General features: G+C 28.6%; 1 protein-coding gene across 5 annotated transcripts in view; it reads right to left on the bottom strand.

Moving 5' to 3' along the window:
• The window catches only part of LOC107436783 (teneurin-m), a 536,656-nt gene that overhangs the window by 65,728 nt on the left and 449,793 nt on the right, over window positions 1–21,135 (bottom strand). For 2 of the 5 annotated variants that reach the window (XM_043049137.2, XM_071180205.1), the window contains exon 1: window positions 13,824–14,361. The exons of the other annotated variants lie outside the window; for them this stretch is intronic. In XM_043049137.2, the coding sequence (XP_042905071.1) occupies window positions 13,824–13,881 (58 nt within the window). In that variant the 5' untranslated portion in view covers window positions 13,882–14,361. Of the gene's footprint in view, window positions 1–13,823; window positions 14,362–21,135 lie in introns of those variants that run through there. 5 annotated transcript variants of the gene reach the window in all.

The following is a 21,135-nucleotide window of genomic DNA, read 5'->3' as shown; positions in this document are numbered from 1 at the left end:
AACAAGCACTCTTTGGTAGCTTATCAACACACTGTGTATCTTTCTCAAAACACTCTCACTCACAAATAAGTTAGAAAAATAAGCATCAGAACAAGATTTTTAAAGTTGAAATGTTTCTGAACAAATTTCGAAGTTTTTATGTGGCGTGGGCGTGTGTGGGTCGACCGTGCGAGGAAGGATTTGTAGAAGGTGAGATGATAAAACATATTTTTCTCTCCTTACATAACTAAATACACATATTTTTAGATCTCATCTTTGATCTATTTTTAGGTAAGAAAGTTCAACCGTCTAACTGCCTGTCTGATGGCCTGAGTTTCGAAAGTCTGGCTCTCTTTCAATCAGTTGAACAGATTATCTCACTAAGAGCCAAAACCGCCAAGAATCGGATATATGTTTATTTCAAAACGGTGTTTGTCGTTTCTTCAATTAGCGGAGGAGTTAATGGATGCCCACAAAAAGCACCTTGGTCTTTTTTTCCTTCGCGATTTATCTCATTCGTAACGAGGTATTAGAAAGCATATGGATTCTTATTTACAAAAAATGAATTGACTCTCACAAATACGATGAATCGATGCTAACTTAATTTAAATGGTTCCTATTTCAAATTAAATTTTAAAAGATCACGAAAAATCGGTTCATCATACTGGAATTTTGAACTACAATCTGATTGTAATGCGTATTCACAATAACCTTCTTAAATGTTGAAGTGGACCGTTTGTATTTGATTTAAATACTTATTTCTGGTTTAAAATAAAATGAAAAAAAAATTTAATTGGGAAAAATGTCACTTTTTCGATTTATCTCATTCGCAACAAGGTATCAGAAAGCGTGTTAAGTTTTTTAATTTATAGAAATAAAAATTTGTAGACATAAAGAAATTAGATGAATATATATGCCTTTACATTTATTGCAAAAGGGATCAGTGAAAAATGGTGCAAAGAATAAAAAGTCCGTATTTAATAGCAATCAAATTTTAAAATGTGAACAATAAAAACATTTCAAGGGTATGATTGCCTTCCCAATAAGCCTAACATTCTAATCTGTTGCTTGCCACACGAGTGATACAGAATCATAATTATTATCATGCATGATTACAGCGCCCTCTGTTGGTCAGGCAGAAATTCCTAACAACATTTAACTAAATGTATTTTAACTAGTTTCTATTTTATAACTAATTTTTAAAAGACCATACAATGTTCTGCATGAAGCATCGGTTCATTATATCGGAGTTTCGAACAATAATCTACTTAGTGTGCGCATGGGCTCTGCATCCTTAATAGAGTTTTAAATTGAACCTTGTTTCAATTTCATTCTTATCTTTAGAATTATATGAAGTTTAAATTAAAACTTAAAACAGCCTGAAATTCGGAAAAACTTTACTTTAAAAAAAAAACATTGTTATAAAATTATAAAATTGTATTCCATGTAAAATTATTACTCTTAATAACAAAATAAATAATCCCCAGTTATATACTGAAATATGTACTACATTATTTTATAATTAAAAATATTGTTTTGAGTTATAATAAGAATCATACAGTTAAAAGAATCATAATCATCCATATATATATATTATAAAAATCATACTGATAAGAATCATACAATGTAAAACCTAAGATTTTAACGGTTTTTGAAAAAACTAATAATTATTATTTTTCGGCCTAAAACTTGATACAGTTTGCGAAAATATAAATCCTTTAAGCAAACTTAAACAATTTTCTGTACAAAAAAATATGTTATACATAAAAAATGTTGATAAACGTAATTATTTTTATTTCTTTTTTGAATAGCCTTTTTTTTTCTTTCAAAAATGTTGTTATTAACAATAGAACTGAATATACATTTTTTAAATATAATTACAAGCACATTGAATCGGAAATGTTGAAGGATTATTTCTACAATTTTAATTCCTTTTTTTGATTTAATTTCAAATCCAACTTAGAAAATTCATATTAAATAAGTAAATTCTCATTAAACCTATTGACTAGTTACTTAACAAAAATAATAAAATTTATTTTTGTTAAGTAACTAGTTTAGTTATAAAACTTCTAGTTAAAGCAATCTTTGCAAAAAAAAGGAAAGCATATCAAAATAAACTTAGTAAACTACTCTTCATTAATATTTCCAGCATTAAAAAACTTTGTTTTTCCCTTATTATTTCGCATGTTACAAAAAATTCCATATTTAGGATCATTGCCAACTCCATGATCGTTATAAAACACTTAAGACTACATTAACGGCACAAATTATTTGCGAGAATATTCTATTTAGATAGTAAGAATGCAAAATAATCTCATGATATTAAGGTTTAATTGATAGTTACATGCAGCATAAACCTTTATATTTAACACGTAAAAATTAAACACGCTGTTCAAGTTTTTGTAACTAAGAAAGTGCACGAGGCATGTAATTAAAATATTGCAAGATAGCAATATTCTTCAGTTTAAAATATTTTTATTTGAAATTGCAATCTTAATTTTACTTAAGATTGCAATCTTAATCATGCCTTGCATTTTTAAACTACATAACTTGTCGATATTTTCTTCTCTCCGCGCCAGAGTGGAATAGATAACTTCGATTTTTCGGCAAGCGTAATTAATTTTTAAAATTACATATTAATGTAATTTCAATCACTTTGAGTTACTAACAGACATGATGTAACAAAGTAACTATTCATCAGTGTTAATAGAACAACAGTTAAAAGGCATGATGGTCTCAGTTGCTATAGCAACCACCATGTGCATTTTTATTCATTCGGCGGTTCCTTGGGGAAGGAACAATAGCTCCTCATTGCGACGTTCCATTTCAAACAAGAAACTTAAGTGAATGGCTAACTTTTATGCTATGATGCGATGAATTATTATCATCTGAAGCCATTCGTTCAGCCACGAAGAAAAGAAAAAAGAAATTAGTAAGTGACAATGGGCTTTTCCGAAAGAGGAGACAATGTAACTATATTAGAGTGCAATAATGGATACAGACTGATTGGAAAACGTTCTTAAAGTGCAAAAAAAAATGGTGCATTATAATGGCGTGGTCGAGTAATTAAAATATTCTCTTTTTTTCCTATGCCTTTCTATTATGATAAATGGTCTTGTGTAGCAAAAGTTACGTAGCAAAATGCAAGCGCTTAAACATTTTTAGCTCAGATTCGGTGATTAATTGAATGTTTTAGTAGCGTGCTTTTCTTCCCAAAAAGAAGGCTGTTAGATTGTTTAGCGAATTTTATTGTTCCTTGTCAGAGAATGAGAAATAGAACTAGGCTGCATGATATAGTATCTATTCTAAACGGTGAACATTATCTGTAAAGCGTTTAGAAGTACATGCATTATGCGAGAGTATTAAGTATTCTATATTTATTTATCTTCTGGTCGTGTAGCAAGAGTTCAGATTATAGATCAAAAATTAAAATGAGTCTTGATTATATAGCGAAAAATACAACATAATTCAAACTAAACTTAAATAAATTGAGATCCAGTATTCCCATTTCAAAGTAAGTATTTCCATTATAATTTTCGAATGTACGGTGGAAATTTGCTATAGTTCTTCACAAGGAAAACGATTTATTTTATTGCCTGCGAAAAAGTAAATTTATTTTATAGAATGTCATTAAAAAATTTATTCATTTTATAATCCACCACGTAAAAGGCCATTCAGTTTATAGTTCGTCACGAAAAAATAGATTCATTTTATAGAATGTTATGTAAAAATCTATTCATTTTATAGTCCAACAGGAGAAAGGTTATTCAGTTTACAGTTAAGCCACGAAAAAATAGATTCATTTTGTAGAATGTCATGAAAAAAATCGTTTCATTTTATAGTCCGTTGCAAAGAATGTCGATTGATCTAATAGTCCATCGCGATAAATCAATTAATTTTACAGTTTTCAAGAAAATGTCAGTTCACTTTAAAAATAATAATAAAAAAATATTTTTGTTCAAGTGTCCCAATGCATCAATATATCTATACTTTTGAGAATAAGAAGTAATGACGTCCTCGATTAGGGTATTTAATTATACGCCTTGTATTTCCCCTACACTAATATAAAATATTAAAATTCTAAAACTAGAATTCTGTCTACTACACGGAGAGAAAAATTTCTGGTAAAAATACCTTTTGCATGGCAATGTCATTTCTAGTTAAAATGAACAAATAAATAAAACCTATTTCCAGTCAATGAAACCAAAGTATATGGATGGTATTTAATTCATTCATATGGCAATTTTTCCGTTCACACGGTCACAGTTCACCGGAAATTCCGGTTTTTAAAAGTATAGTTCTTATTACTACACATTTTGTAAAAATATAAAACTGAAAAGTAAACTTAACCGAGTAAATGGTTTTAATGCCATGCCCCTAAATAGATTATAAATTTTAGAATCATTCATTTTAAGCTTAAACCACATGCAGCATTATTCATTCATTACGTCATTAATTATAATTTTTTTTTCTATACGAAGTTTTATCACAAATATTTGCAATAGTTTATAGTCTAATGAGCGCTATAAACTTTAGCAATACAAAATCAATCATAAATATATAAAAAAATAATTGCTATTTTATCATTAAAGCTATTCTAAAAATAAATATAAATTAAGTTTTTTTTCGTTACATTTATAAAAAAACAATTACTAAAATTAAAACAAATAATTTATTTTTACCTTTTAGTAAATATAATTAAAACTGCAAATATAATTAAGTATTCATTATTACGGATAGTTTCAAAGTTGAAACAAATAAATAAAATGTTAATTAATTTTATTTGTTAAGCACAAAAGTAAATAGCATAAAAAAGAACTCTAATTGATAAAGAATGTTAATTCAATTTGTAAGATTAACGTTTTAGTTTTAAGAAGCTGTTTTCTTTCTAACAGCATTTTTTTCCCCATCAGATACTTAAATGGCTTATGTTTAAATTTTAACCAGATAAGTACAAAAGTTAAAACCTTAGGGATATCTGAAAGAAATTTTAAAAGAAGAGGTAATTGAATTTTAAGACAGTCTTTTGAAATAAAAGATTACCCGGTTGACTTTTATAATTACCTAAAATAACATTTTTTGGGATTACTCTAATTATTAACCTTTCGATAAGAGCAGTACCGAACTTGATTAAAAAAAGGGGGAAAACTCAGTTTGTTGTTGTTGCATGCTTTTTTTTTAAACGAAGCAAATCCCTTTTAAATTCTTCGAAATTTTCAGAAATTCCATTTACTTTTAATATCGAAGCATTATATAAAATTAAATAAACTTTTTTTTAAAAATAAATTTAGAATAAAGAATTATACTGATAGTCTGTTTTGTTTGATAATGTTTTTTTTTTTTTTAAGAAAAAGTTTGCGAAGTTTATTTTTGAAACAGGAAGTCGATGTTTCAAAGTATTTTTAAGCTTCAAAATTAAAATAAGTTTATATTGCTACAATATTTGCTAATAATAATAATAATAATAAAATAATTCATTTTCTAGTATAATTAATTTTTGGTTAATGAAAGGTTTTGGTAATGAAAGGTTAAAATTTATTTCATACTTATACTTAAAATATTTTTTGCATGCTTGTTTATATACACAGCATTTTTAAAATTTTTACTAACGCAAAAGGTAATAAAGAAAAAAAAATTTAATTAACAGGCTTTTAAAATGTTTGAAATTTGCTAAATAAAATAAAGTTTATCAGTTTATTAGTTAAACTATAGTAGTTTCAAATGAATATTTTTAAAATTTTCATGTAATGAAATTATACCGAAAATTTTTAAACTAAGGTTTGTCTCTCTGTATTTTAAAAGTATATTTTTAAATTAGTTGTCTATTTGAAGTCAATAGTAGAAGAATATGTTTATTGTTGCAATAAAAATTAGTGATTTATTTTACATATACTTAAAAACCTATCGCTTTTTTACATTGTCTTACCAAGTTTTTGGAAAAACGAAATTTAAATATTCTCCATTAGCAGGTTCCTGATGTTCCTATACATTCTAAAGAGATGATATTTTTAAAAATCACTAAAATATCACCCAATATGATTTCTTAAACTTAACAAAAATGCCAGTGAACATTATCTTTTCAGTTCACTAAAATGTCATTCGGCATCTATTTTATACATTTCCCTTATGTGCGTGATCTTTTAAAACTTACTGAAATACCATTTAATACGATCTTTTAAAACGAACCAAAATGCTATTTAATATGAATTTCTAAGATCAATAAAATGTTTTCATAATTTTTTCAATCTCACTAAATTGTCGCAGTGAACTAAAACAAAATAAACAGCGAGAATGAGATACAGTTATCACAAAAAATATTATGAAAAAATAATATTTTTCAAACCATTTTGATTCACATTTATTTTAAAATCAGTTAGTTTATAATGTAATCCAAAATAACAACTGAATCTATTAAAAAGAAAAACTGTTTAAAACCAGAATTTCAGCATCTTTTCTGATCTTTATTAAATTTCTCAATAGCATAAAACGTGAAATCACTATGAAATACAATTTACATTTTATGCAATTTTAAAATGTATTAAAAACAACAAAAAAAAAAAAAGGCGCGACTGACATTTATTTAAACATCTAATTTATTTTTTGGCCCAAGGATAAATTACTTTTAGATTATGTCACCGGTACTGGCTTATGGTTCGAATTTACAGAAGAACGTTCATTTTCCTCATCAATCACTCATACGGATAGGTAAGTAGGTAAAAAACAAGGAAGAAGGTTTTCTAATTTTCGACCCGCATCACAGCTGATTTACATAAAATAACAGCTTGGATGCTTTTTATCTGTTAAATGTATCAACAGTGGTGGGAAAGTGATATCCATCTTACAGGAGTGTCCCTTATTAACTTTATATATGGGTCACACAAATCAAAAGTATATCTTCAGCGCCTTAATACTCGTTTATGATGGGATAAAAGAATGATAAGACATAACGTCTTTTAATAGCCTTCATTACTTGAATTGGTGGTTTTATCTTTTGTGTGTTATGTTATTTCTTTTATAAATTCAAGAACTTACCCGAAGAATATGTTAAGGATTTTTTTCCAAGGCTCTTTTGTTGTAGGAAATAACGCTTAAATCAAATGAAATAAAATTTTATAACTGTTGTGAGATGAGTTAGTAACAGTTATTCGTGTCTGTAAGGCTATATTTTATTAATCTCTAGCCAGCGTCGTCTATGCTAATTGTATCTATCATCATAGAGATGTTCTGTGTTATATCATATCTTTAATAATTTAAGAAATTCAGGAATAATATGTTAAATTTTCTTTTTCGAAGGATCTTTCGTTGTATAAAATAACACTTTATAGTAAAATTTAATAAAATTATATAAATGCTATGATGTGAGCTAGTAGTAGTTATTCATGGATGGTAGGTTATGTTTAATTAATTTTCAGGTAGCGCCCTCTTTGCCAATAAGAAAAATGGCACAAAACGTCATGTTGACTTCATAGTTTTGTGAAAATAACATCTTGGATACCTTTTAACTATTAAATGTATCGACAGTGGTGGGAAAGTGATATCCATCTTACAGGAGTGTCTTTTATTAACTTTGAATATGGGTCTCTCAAATCAAAAGTTTATCTTCAGCGCCATAATATTCGCTTATGTGATAAAATGATGATAAGACGTAACGTCTTTTAATAGCCTTCATTGCTGGAATTAATGGTTTTATCTTGAGATTTTCGTTGTTGAATCATTTTTTAAAAAATATTTTTCGATAAATTGAAGAAACACCTAAAGAAGTTTTTTTTATTTTTTTTAATCAAAGGGTCTCTCGTTCTATGAACGCTCTTTAGCAAATGAAATAACATTTTATAACTTTTGTTATATGAGGTAGTAACAGTTATTCGTGGCTCTTAGGTTATCTTTAATTAATCTCTAAGTAGCGCTATGCTAATTAGAAAAAAGGCACAAAATAACATATTAACTTAATTGTTTTCATAAAATAGTAGATTGGATACTATTAATCAATTAATGATATCAACAGTGGTGGGAAAGTGATATCCATCTTACAAGAGTGTCTCTTATTAACTTTATGTAATATAGGTCAAAAATAAAAAGTATCTTCAGTGTCATATTGTTCGTTTATCGAATAAAAGAATGATAAAATATAGCGTGTTTTAATAGATTCTTTTTCTACTCGGGGGTGATTATATTTCCAGATGTTCTAAATTTATTTCCGCAAAATTGCCATTTATGAAAGAGAAAAAAATCTAACTATTTTTAAATATTTAAAGTATTTTTTCATTACATGAAGTCTTTATCTTCTAACACTTTCATTGCATCAATAGCAATAATTATATAATACTTTTTAATTCTACGGGCTTATATTATTCATATTATTTGAGTAATTTGTGTACTGAATTAAGAGATGATGTTGTACAATTTTACTATAGTGCTTCTATATTTTAATATCTTTCTTTGTGTGGGCTTATATCTTTTTTTTTCCGGTTTTTTTTAAATAAAATTTGATCCTTTTTTTTTTTTAACTGTTCTTTGTTATTTTTTTACTTATTATTCCCTCCCCCCTTATTTTTTCATATGCTATAATTTTTCTTTGTTTTATCTTTATTTTGAACTTATAATATATATATATATATATATTAAAAAATAGAAACTTAAGTTTTAGAATTCTTTTCAGTACAATAGGAAATTTGTAGTGCAAGAATTTTGCTATCGATGCATGAAAATTCTCACTCTTTTTCTTCAAATCTGAAACGAAGTTCGATTTAGCTCAATACAGACGATTTCAGGGAAATACAGGTGCAAGTGTCATTAAATTCTATATTCAATGTGTCTCATTCTTTAGTAATCATAAAAATACCATTAAATAACTTTTAAAATAGACTTTAAACTCTGAAAATAGGTTAAAAATATATAAAAATCAAAAAACGAATAAATAAATAAAAAAAATTTAAACTTAGAATTCCGTTTAGAGCATTATGAGATTTGCAAGAAATTTCTGGCCTCTCCCAGAAAGTCCCACACAGGTGAACAAACTTCTTTCCAATTTATCTTTTTATCAGACGACGACAATAAGATTTTAAAGACCCAATAAAAATCAGAAACTCCTCTTCTACTCTTTAAAAATCTTTTGCAGGTGCTCATGAGAGGGTTGACGCGGGAAATGTATCTTTTGACTCGTTTTTCTTAATCCCATTGACGAGATTACCGGCTTACAAAAGCTGGCAAACAAGGTTGGAAAAAAAGTTTCCATGGACCAGTTCCTCTTGCGCCAGCTAATCCGGGTACCTAATCCGATACACGTACTACCAGCAGAATATTTTTTCAGGGTCCCCCTACTGTCCTTGTCATTGTAAGGGACCCGCATGTGAACGAAAAAGCTGCTGGCGAAAAAAATAGAATAAAATATGATAAGGATTCATATTTTATTTATCTTGGTTGGCCTCCTGTATCTTTCATACTTTGGCAAAAACAAGATTGAGACGTTGTTTGGCCAGCCGAGGAAAAACTAGGTTTTTTTTTTCTTCCACATCCAACATCTCGTCATCTTGTTATCTATCAAAAGAGAAGAGGGTTTTCGGATAAAACCTGGTAGGTCTAGATCTGGATGATCGAATTTAGACTACATACTAGGGGTGATCTAGACAAGAAGGAATTTTTGTTACGACTTGTAAACATCAAAGCCATTTGGTATGATGATCATCTACTGATATATTTGTCTCGCCACACTCTTTCTGTATTCCATGTCGGTCTAGAATATCAGAATATTCTCAAGTAAAAGAAGAAAAAAAACTTTCCTAACTTATTTTCACCGTACCTTACCTCATTTGTAATTTAACCCTTACCGGAACAGCAAATTTCAAATGAAATTTTTTACTCGTCAGGACATTAGCAAATGCGGCTTTAGACAGGAAAGAGACTTACTTTAGCTTTTAGTTGTTTGAAGAATTGTGCTCGCTAAAAATCCACGATCGTTTAAAAGCAATTAGTTCTACTATTTTAGAAGTTTGTAGCTTCGTTGAATTAGCGTTGCAGACGGGCTAACATTGAAAGGGCTAACTAATCTTCAACATGGATTACTTATTTTCCTTGAATTTCTCCGGAACTATTCGACCGATTTCACTCTAATTTTGCATTTCGCCATTTAAATTACGTATTTTAAATTGACGCAAAAAATTGATTACATTACAATTCAAGGTCTTTTCGATTATTATTAAATAAAATAATAAAAAAATAAATATTTACTAATTTTTTTTCCCCGCATAGAATTATCTTTGGACAAAAGAGTTAAAAACTTTCAATTTGCTCATAAAGCTCTCGAGATATGGGGAAATACGAAAAAAAAAATTAACATTAAGGGGTCAAAGCATTGGATCGCTCTCTTGACCAAACGATAGGGACCCTATTTCCCAGATTTTGGGGATCAGAAATCCGAATCTGTCGAAAAAATGATATGTTTATTCAGAGAAAGTACGTTTTCTGATTTCATAACTTAAAATATCGTCTGAACTAAATAATTAGCATATTTTATGTCACCCCTTGAAAACATTAAGATTGAGTCCTAGAACGTGAAGATCCGATCACTAGATCAAAAGTTATTCAAGGTGGTCCGTTTTTCCCTATCTCTCTTTTTTTTAAGGTACTGTACATAGCATGGAAAGATAAACATTAGTAAAGCAAAGAAAAAAGTCATCTATTTAATCTTAAATTTTTATTATCTTCGCTAAAATATTCTCTAAGAAAAATCGGCTAGTTGGGTAATAATGTCTTTACGTCGGATGATAGGGCTATACATGCTATTTGATGCAACTTTAAAAAGGCACTCAATTGAGCCATGCTTATATTTAAGTTGAACCATAGAAACAATTTAATCAAATTTAAGAAGTAAAATTATAATGTTCTATTTATTGACATATTAAGGTTACAGCAACAGATTTGTACGATTACGTTTGAACACATTTCAACATCGCAAGTTTATACTGTCAGAATTTTCATTGTAAAATTATGGTCAAATAATTAGCAGCAGTCTTTCCATCCGATTCGCGTGAAGTTTAGAGAAAAGAATATTTTTTCTCCTGACGGTTTTGAAACCATTGACCACTAGTATAATTAAAAAACCCTGATTACAAAACCATACGTTTTTTTAAGGAACCATTTATAACTGGCATAGTTTCAAAACAGTAAGAAAGAAATTTAACAAGACATGGGAGATAGGCTTCTCGTTAGGTAATGGGCATTGAACAGTGCAGGGCACTAGAAACTCTTTATGTGTTCAGGGAAATGGAAGAAATATTGTGATGCCATCGCTAGGACTTGAACCTCAGTTCTGTTTGGTCACGAAACAGACAGATTTTGCAATTTCGGTTGTAAAATATGTACGCAGTTGTAAAGAATTAAGTGGCTTCATTAGGCGAACTTAGTTGGTGCGATAAAATTCTGGTTGTTTAACAGTACTATTAGGTTAAAGCAGTGAAGAAACGATTTTTCTTACAGTAAACTGTTTGATTATCGTCTCATTTATGATTATTTTATTTTATAACCGTGGTTGAACAGCTGACCTAAATTTCAGCTTACGACTACCTATGTAAAACTCCGCAGACTTGTAATTTTGAACCTAATCCAGAAGACAATAGAACTCCTGGATCAAGTACCCTCAGAGGTATTGATTAGTTAGGGGAATTTGTGACCCCGAAAGATTTAACAGGCACCAGTCACCATTTATGACAAGGTGATTCTTCGGCAAGTTGGATTCGAAGTCCCGTTCTCACGAACAGGAGTCCAATGCCCTACCAACCAGGCTATCCCGGCCCTATTTATGGTTAGTGGAGTGTTTTGTATGAATATGGTAAAATAACAATTAAATAAATTGCAATTTAACAATTTCCCCCCGAAATTTTCTAACAGCGTATCGACGATATTATCGTTTAGAGAGACTTATGCCAATAGAACTTAAAGCAACAATAACATTTACGCAAGACTTGTTTCCTTAGTACATAAGTTTATATGATTTCAATATACAACGTGACAGCCTTTTTTTTAGGTTAAAGAAATAAGTAGAAATAATTACCAATATTTATTTTTAGACGAGAAACAATGCCAGTTTCAGCTCTCTAAAACAATTAAATTTAATAATAACAACAAATTAGCATTAAAATAGCTCTTATTTAGTATAATTTCAAAAGATATATCCTTAACTTGCACACCAGTTTTTATCCCAAGATAATTTGAATAAGCTAGCTGAAAAATGCTAATTTGACATTATATATTTAATAAATATTTTTTTAAAAAGTCACATTTAAATATGAAAGCTTTGTAACATTAGTTTTAATTAAGTTTATTCTTGGTAATGCAAACAGAATTACAATATTACTAATTAACTTTTTTCAGCTTAACATTCATTTTACATAAATTTTAATTTGCAATGAAAATATCAGGAAAACAAACACTATGCATAAGAAGTAATTATTGTACTTAAAATAATCACATTACAGAAGTAAACATCTAAAAATATAATTAGTTAATAATCTGATAAAATATACAAATTGAAGGATGGCTAAGATAGGTATAACATGTAATTAATTTTAAAGCATGAATAAATCAAATTCCTTAACAAAATCGCACAGACATTTTGTGTATAATATTCTATTTTGGAAAGTTTAACAAATTAGATTGTAGGAGAAAATTTTTGCGTTGCTTTTTTTATTTTATAGAAATGCAATTTATAAAAATATTAATTTCAAAATCCCATCAAGGGGTAATTATTTACAAATATAGGTCGGAGTTTAATTTTCTTTTATTCAACTTTTATTTATATAAAAGGATTAAATCTTTTAAAAATTATACGGAAAATTTAAATAAGAAGTCATAAAGATTTAAATGTTTGAATGAAGATGAGATTTGAATTCAAATTTATCATAAACTTAGAACAGCATATAAAAATCAGATAAAACCTTTATTGTTTTATTAATATCTAGAACACTGATACAAATAATGTTTTAATTAAATAAACAATTTATTCATCCCTTATCCTTTTCAAAAACATATTTCTTAAAAAAATAATATCTATTAAACAGATATTTGTTGCCTGTTTTATGTTAAATAAACACTATTTTTGAAACGAAGATTATTTTCCTTTACAAATGAATAGTTAGAAATTAAAATGCTATAACAAAATATGCAAGTATACTTTTATAGACTGATTCTTACCTTAAGATTAAAAACAAATATAAATTGAATTTTATGATTTTTACATGGGCTGATTAAATATCTTTTATGCATGTTGCTTACATAAAAGAGAGAATAATTTATTCGATTTATGAAATCACAATTATTCAAACAAATTAATTATGCATTCTTTTGACTGATGGAATAATTTATAATTTTAAAGATATTTAATTTAGTAATGAGAACAAAATTGTAATTGAAAAAGCAATTGAATGTAAGAAATTTTTTTTTAAAATTAATTAACTTTTTGAAATTTACATATCGAAGAAACTAATAATGAAACTTAGCTAAAGAAATCTATAAATAGATAAAACTCATACAGCATGGTTAAAATTAAAAAAGCTATTAAAATTGCTTTTACTTTACAAATGATTTAAACTGCTTGTAGAATAGGATAAATGCTTTGCTATTTTTATAAATCAAACCTTTTAAACTTTTAAGTTAGTTGAGATCAGTCTAATTTATGCAGGAATACAAACATGCAAAAGTAAAAACAAACTAACTGACGAAAAACAATTTTAAATGAACTCACTTTTAGATAAAACTCATTTCATTCTGCATATAGATAAAACTCATATTACAACAAGATAAGGAACTGAAACTTAGAAAACTCATTAAAACAAATAGAACTGCTTTACCTTTATCAATGACTTTAACTGCTGGTTGAATTGAATAAATGTTTTGCTGTTTGTACATTTCGAACGTTTTAACCTCCTGACACTGGATTCCCAAGACGCATTGTGGACAAGACTCGTTAATTCAGTTTACTTGTTGCGTAAAGATTGCCCATTCTAGGGAGTGGTGCACATTCTACTCACGTAATTATCTTGAGATAAAAAAAGGTGGCCGGAAATTGGAGCGTACACTTAACTATCAAGCACCACGCGAAAATATCAGAACAACAGCTCTAGTAGAATGTGCTCACTGTCCGAAACGTAGGCGTACAATTTCTCTACACGCAGACAACTCGGCACCACCCCTTCTACGAAAATCGCATTTCTTCTCTGGCAGCAAGATGTCACCACTCGATAAAATTCCCTTTCCGTGTGGGGGTCAGGGACAAAGGGGGGCGAGAAGCCAACGACGCGAATAACAAGGTCCCAAATAAGAATTTGTCCCTATATGTCAATGAGAGTTGCACGTGTTATCAGGGGGTTTGTCCGCGCCCAGGCACTCAAACTGGAGAGGGGAGCTGGGACCTTTGAGTCCCCCCTTCTCATTGGGGATCAGTGAAGGAAACTAGTGTTTACTTTACAGGCAGCTGCACCCATGTGAAGAGAAAATAAATATGAGGACTTCTGAAGGGGGGGGGGGGGGGNGAGGGGGGGGGGGGAGATACTGCATAACTGGGTGGGCTGAAAGAATGTGAGAGAATAGCGGGATTATATAGCAGCTAGTGGAAAGAAAATAGATCAAAAATGGGATTTGTGATAGTATCGGACAATATATCATGGAGGAAATTGCTAGGGGGTGGTGAAAGCATTTTAAATATTTATAAATAAAAATATTTTCCTCGTTTATGCATTTTATTTTTGCGCATTATGGGAGGAATTATTAAGAAGAATAGTCACACCCATGTTATTGATTTTTCTTTTTTCTGAAAAATGGTGTTGTTTATAAGCAAAAGAACTTACAACATGAAAAATAAAGAAGTATAAGCAGGTTGAATTTTATCATGCAGTTTTCCCCTTAGCAAGTCTATTGCAGTTTATAAGATATACCATTTTTATGATGTTATTATGCTTCACAACTTTTCCAAAAGACTTAGAGAAAAATGTAATTTATCTAGAATTCATACTAAACACACATAACAAATTACGGCATCATTTGATAACAAAAAACGATATTAATCAAATCATTTATAAAACTATACGTTTAAGAGAACTGCAAGAAAAATCATTAGACATTAAAAAAATATTTCATTTATTAGATGTGAAATGAATTACTTTACAGACGATGAATTCTATTTAAATTCTACTCACAATTCGAAGAAATAAATGAAACTAAGTTTTCATGAAAGTAGGTTACGTTCTTTAAAGAGATTAATACTTTAAGTTCATTTTAAGTTTTTTTTCAAAAAGTTTTAATGAGAAAGTTGTTGCACTCAAAAAATTTCTCAAAAGATTTTAAGTAAGATTTATTTTATAACAATTTTCAATTCACTCTTTTCTTTTTACGTAAATTATGAGATTAAAAAATGAGATTATTAAAATTTAAACATCTTTAACTTTAAATACAATTTTTCTTGCAAAAAAGCAATATATATTATGCTATAAACAGTAATTATTATATTAATTTTATTTTTGATTTAACAAGAAAATAACTATAATCTATTTTATATCGTCTAATATTTTTTGCTAATAAATTTTTAATAAATATAGTTGGAGTCACGTAGCTATGACTAAAACATTGTTTTTTAGTTTTAACATTTTTTGATATAAGTTGTATTATAATCCAAAACGAAAAATATATAATGAACAGGGTTAAAATAATACTTATTATTAAAAACTATACTTGAAATTAATAGTTAAACTTGTAATATAGTTAAACTTAAATGAAAAATCAAAAAAAAAACAACAAAAAAACATTACATTAGATTTAGATATGATACATGGTATATGAACTATTTATTACGTTAGATTCACTTTTCCGTTTTATATTTTTTACTAAATGTGTAGTAATAAGGGCTGTAATTTTGAAAACTAAAATTTTCGGTCAGTCGTTACCATATGAATGGAAAAATTACCAAATGAATGTTTTAAATACCGTATATTTTGGTTTTATCAACCAGAATTACGTCCCCCCCCCCGAAAAATATCATTACTATACACTACGGAAGAGGGTTTGTGATTTGCTTATTTTTGCTTTTAAAGGGTACGGGAAGTTTAAAATTCCCCAAATATTCTTACGCAATATTTGAATAGCCCCAGAATAATAACATTGTAATTGTAAGTGTAACGTAAAAAGAAAAAGACTCCATTTTCATGGAAGAACAATCAATGCACGCTGAAATTCCAAAAATAATCAATACTCGAAACTAATTTACAGTTTAATTAAATTAAAATACCAAATCAAGAAAGAATAGAGTGCGAATAAAAGTTTTCCATCCTTGCCCCATATATCTTTACGACATTTTCTTACCCTACCAAAAAGCACGGGAAATAAGCATAAAATCTATTGAGCAATGACGCAGAAGTTCGAAGCTTTGGATTGTAACAGCCTTTTAATTTGAAATTCTAGAGAATGCGACCGAAACAAGATTACTTAATTCTTAATTGAAAGCAAGCTCTTGTAATTTTAATTAAACTTAAGGCTAATCAATTTTCTTCCGTCAACCCCCTATGACTCTAAATCAATGGCACCTAAGCAGGCAACTTTTAAGATCTTTACCTTTCTACTAAATCCTATTTATTTAGGAAGACTAGGATCGTCTGATGTATTGGAGAAAGGTTTAACGGAATCTATATTGACAACTCTTCCTTAACATATTAAAATAGTAATTTATTGTTTGCATGTTTGGGTAAATTTATGAAGTAAATCTTCTTCTTAATGTGAGGAAAATGACAAAATGGTGCTGTTATAGAAATGCTTGAAATTCGCTTAAATGTACACACGTTTTTGACAGTCCATGTTGAATAGGAAAATATTTAAGCTCTTTGCTCGTTGATGTGTTTTCTATATTGAAGGACCTAAAACTCAATAGCATGTTCTTGTTGTATGTTCTTGAAATATTTAACAGAAGTTTAAATTTCAAATTAAGAAACATTTTTTCCCTACTGAATTGCGTTGTTGTGGTTCCAATTTGCGTTCTATTTCGAAATTTAAAGATTAAGTTGGCAACTTTTTTTAAATTTCAACATTATGTATCTCATTAAATGTTTTAGATTATTCGAAGAAGGATGATTTATTTTACGATTATTGATGCTTTTTTTTGTTCCAGTTAATGTATGATAATTTTTAGATCATTAAAATGGAATGTCAGGTTGAGAAAAATGAGCATTTTCGATACCTTCTTCGCTTTGCTTTTAATCAAGAAAAATCTGCTCGCGACAGTTATTTGGTGAATGGGGAATAACAATAGCTGATAATATTGATATATCAAATTTTAAAATGGAAATTTTGACTTCAAACTTTCATTTTAGGTAGTCCAGACGATTTCGGTGAAAAGCGATTAAATAATCTTTTGCACGAAAATTCAAGTTAAACAAAAAATAGGCATTTTTGGCAATTCATACTATTTACTCATTTACATTTAATTGATACAATCAACAAAATGTGGAAACAGCAAAAGATCATAGCTTACGTTGCACGAAATTAATACCAAAATAAATACCAAACGTGAAACCAATATAGAATTCTAAATAATTACTCGAATTCCAACTCATTTAAGTTAATTTTCACTGAACTTGATCGTAAATGAATTCTCACACTTAAAAAAAGTAAATGAATAGTCATAAAATTTTCTTTGTTATTCACAAGACCTTTCCTGGAAAACCCTCCGAGCGAAGATATTGTCAAATTAAGAAGTTTTCTATCGTCACATGCTGGAAAATATGAATGCCGTTAAAAGCTATTGGCTTAATGCATTCCCTCGAACCACAAATGAATTTACAAACATGGATGAGTAAAATAAGTCATTTCCAGGATTTAAACACGGGATACCTGCGTTGAAAATGAGCTTATTAACCCCTGTACCATCCCGTTATTCAGTCAAACTGGCTTTAAAATCAGGCAAGAAATTGTCGGAGAACTCCAGGAACGCATTGAGATGGCAGCGACTAAAGAAGTAGTTTCGTCAAACATTTAAAAGTTCATGCTTTGTAAATTGGGGATTGATGAAATGATTGACCAAAATAACGAAATACAACACAACAACTGCTGCATCGTCAAAATAAAAGCATTATTACTGAGAATATACGAAAAGGAAGACATTCTAAAATCCAATATTTTTGATCATTTTAAAGATCAACTACTAAAAGGAAAACTTTATTTTTAGTTGCTAAATTAGTAATGTCTCAAATGTCTTCGCTCTTTTTATTGAGATATTATCAAAACATTCTTTAGTTAACATCAACATCACATAAAACAGTTTTAATGACTCACCGTTCATGAATTAATAACATGCAACAAAGCCACTTTCTTACTGAATAAAAGATTCTGTCCTTGTAACGTGAAAAGACATTTCTCACAACTACACGGATGAAATACCTCGAAAGCTCTTAAACTTCACCTCACGTTCTGATCGAATCATTTCTTGTTTTTCGGGACCCCTATTAATAAAGCATGTCATTTTTGGCGTTCGACATTTTGTTCGAACAGACACAACCATTTTGAATTTATATCCGTTCGCCCATGCTCCTTCAATGGCAGCTTTTAAGTACGATAATTGTGACATGGGTTTTTGAAAGTTCGGACATGGATATTAACATAATCTATGTCTCTGTTCTATAGAATGACTTAAATATATTAGCCATTTTCTCTTTGAGAGCGAGTAAATCTTTAAATAAAAGAATAATTTAGTTTGCTTTCAAATGAATTGAATAGTTCTTGTACAATTAATTTGATTCACTACAAACCCAACATTAATCGTGATTCAATCAATTTCATTTTAGATATTTAAATTAAGAAAACTATTATTCTATTATTGTGCCCATAAAAGGCACACTTGTTAAATGTGTTCTGTATGAACAGCGAAGGGATTTATAGGTTTGGTTTTGTACACTTATCTTGATCCGGTTGTGTAATTCGAAAATTACTTTTTTTAAAGGCATATTACGAATGTTTCTAAAAAAGACACACGATACGGAGAAAATAACACGGTTATATGTTTTTGGCAATTAACTATAAATCAAAATATTTAGAAAATTTCGACAAATTTATGCATAATTAAGGACAAAAAAAAATCGAAAGCAATGAAACTTTTTGTTAGAATATGTCTAACTGCACAAGAATCAGAAATCAGAGTTTATTTTTGAAATAAATGGAATGATACAATAATGTGATAATGAATTTAATCTGATCACAAGTTAATATATTTTATTTAACATTATACAAATTTTATATGTAAATTTTATAAATCATATTTTCATACCTTTACACAGGTAAACAGCGAGTTATTTTGCCGCCTACAAGTGGTGAAACTACAAGTCGCGAAAAACTAACAAGTTACATCAAAAAGCAAAAATATAGCAGATTTGAACACATAGAAACATGAAGATTAAATGTCATACATAAGTTCCATCGAAATCTACTCACATAAAAGTGAAAATAAAATTATTCTCTCAAACTAAGGAAGAATTCTTATATTTCAGTTTGTTAGAATTGTTTTCATTCATAGAACTTATACACAATTTATCTCTGATGCAATTTGTTTTGAGAATCGCGGGATCCATAAATAAAGTAAATAATTAATACTGCTTAGTAAATACAAGTTAGATTTTTCTATTAATTAATTCAATTTAAATTTATTATAACTTCAAAAACATCTATTTTCCCCATGCTGTACTTTCACCAATAACAGAAAAATTCGAAATAGCTAAATTAACGAAACTCTCAACAACATTTAACTTTTAAATTCTCCCATTCATTAAAAATAAAATAAATTTGACGAATTAACAAAGTTATGCTATCAAAGCATAAGCATTCTTTTTAAAAAAAACCTTCCCACAAAAAATATCCCATTAAAGCTTCTTTCCTTTGATCGTAGCTCTTTCCAAATTTCCGTCAAAAATATGACAATTTTGGAACGAAGCGTAATTCAGAAGAATTTTTAAACTGCTTAACAACATGACAGCTCAAAGAATTCAATAGGGAAATGGTGCAAAAACAAACAAAACCAACTCTTCTTTATCCTACATTATGATTCTCTAACTTGTTAACTCTACGCTACGTGACAATGAAAATTTTGTTAAGAAAGGCTTTGCCTCACTTCTCGCCAAGAACGCTTTTTCCCCCTCACTATTATTCCATTCTCGAAATGTATCTTTTTGGGTGGTCCCCCGATCTTTTGATCTTGCGCTTCTTTTCCCCAGATCTAAGAATGCATCTACTATTCTTATTGATGGTGTTCTGGAGAATGAAGGGCTGCATACCTTTTTAAGCGTTTTCTTGAAACAAGAAACATCAAAGTCCCCGTTTGAGATTTAAATGTTTTCTTTTTCGTGCATTCAGGGGAACAAAGAATACGCATTTGAAGTCTTATAAAGAATAAGAAAAAGAAATCATAGTTCTGCTTGAATATATATATATTTTAGTTTAAATAAAAGGTGGATTTCGTTGATGTTGAAGCCTAGAAAAGAAATTAAAACGCTTTTTCCTTACATACTTTTTTTCTTAGTATTTCAAGTAGTTTGAGAAAAATGCCGTTGATAATTTAGGTATTTTTTTTCAAAAAATTACCAAATCTAAATTTAAACTAAACAAATAAATTATAAACATACGATAAGATACTAAACTACCATTTAAAACTTTTAATTTTAGTATCAACAGAATTCTTTAAATAGTTTCATAGAATTTCAAAAATATTTCCAAAACTCATATATATTTATATAAAAATATTTTAGCCAATATAAATATTTTCAAAAGGGGTTTAAAATTTTTAAGGAATGAAAAAAAAGAAATCATAGTTCTAATTGAAAGATTATTATTTTGCTTAAATAAATGGGGAATTTTGTTGAAACTTAGAATAATGATTAAAATGTTGCTTTTTCTTATTTACTTCTTTTTTTCATAATTCAAATGAGTTGATAATTGCTGTTGATAATTTGGAAACTTTTTTAAATTTCCAAATCTGAATTTAAGCTAAACAAATAAATTATAAACATTTGATTAGATACTAAACTACCAGTTAAGACTTTTAATTTAAGTAACAAATGTTTTGCTGATAACAATGAACAGATTCTTTAAATATTGCCATAGAATTTCATAAATATTTCCAAAACTCATATATAT

This window comes from Parasteatoda tepidariorum, chromosome 4 (genome assembly GCF_043381705.1).
Source record: "Parasteatoda tepidariorum isolate YZ-2023 chromosome 4, CAS_Ptep_4.0, whole genome shotgun sequence".
Taxonomy (NCBI): domain Eukaryota; kingdom Metazoa; phylum Arthropoda; class Arachnida; order Araneae; family Theridiidae; genus Parasteatoda; species Parasteatoda tepidariorum.
Note: the sequence above shows the minus strand (reverse complement) of the source record. Positions and strands in the feature narration are given on the sequence as shown.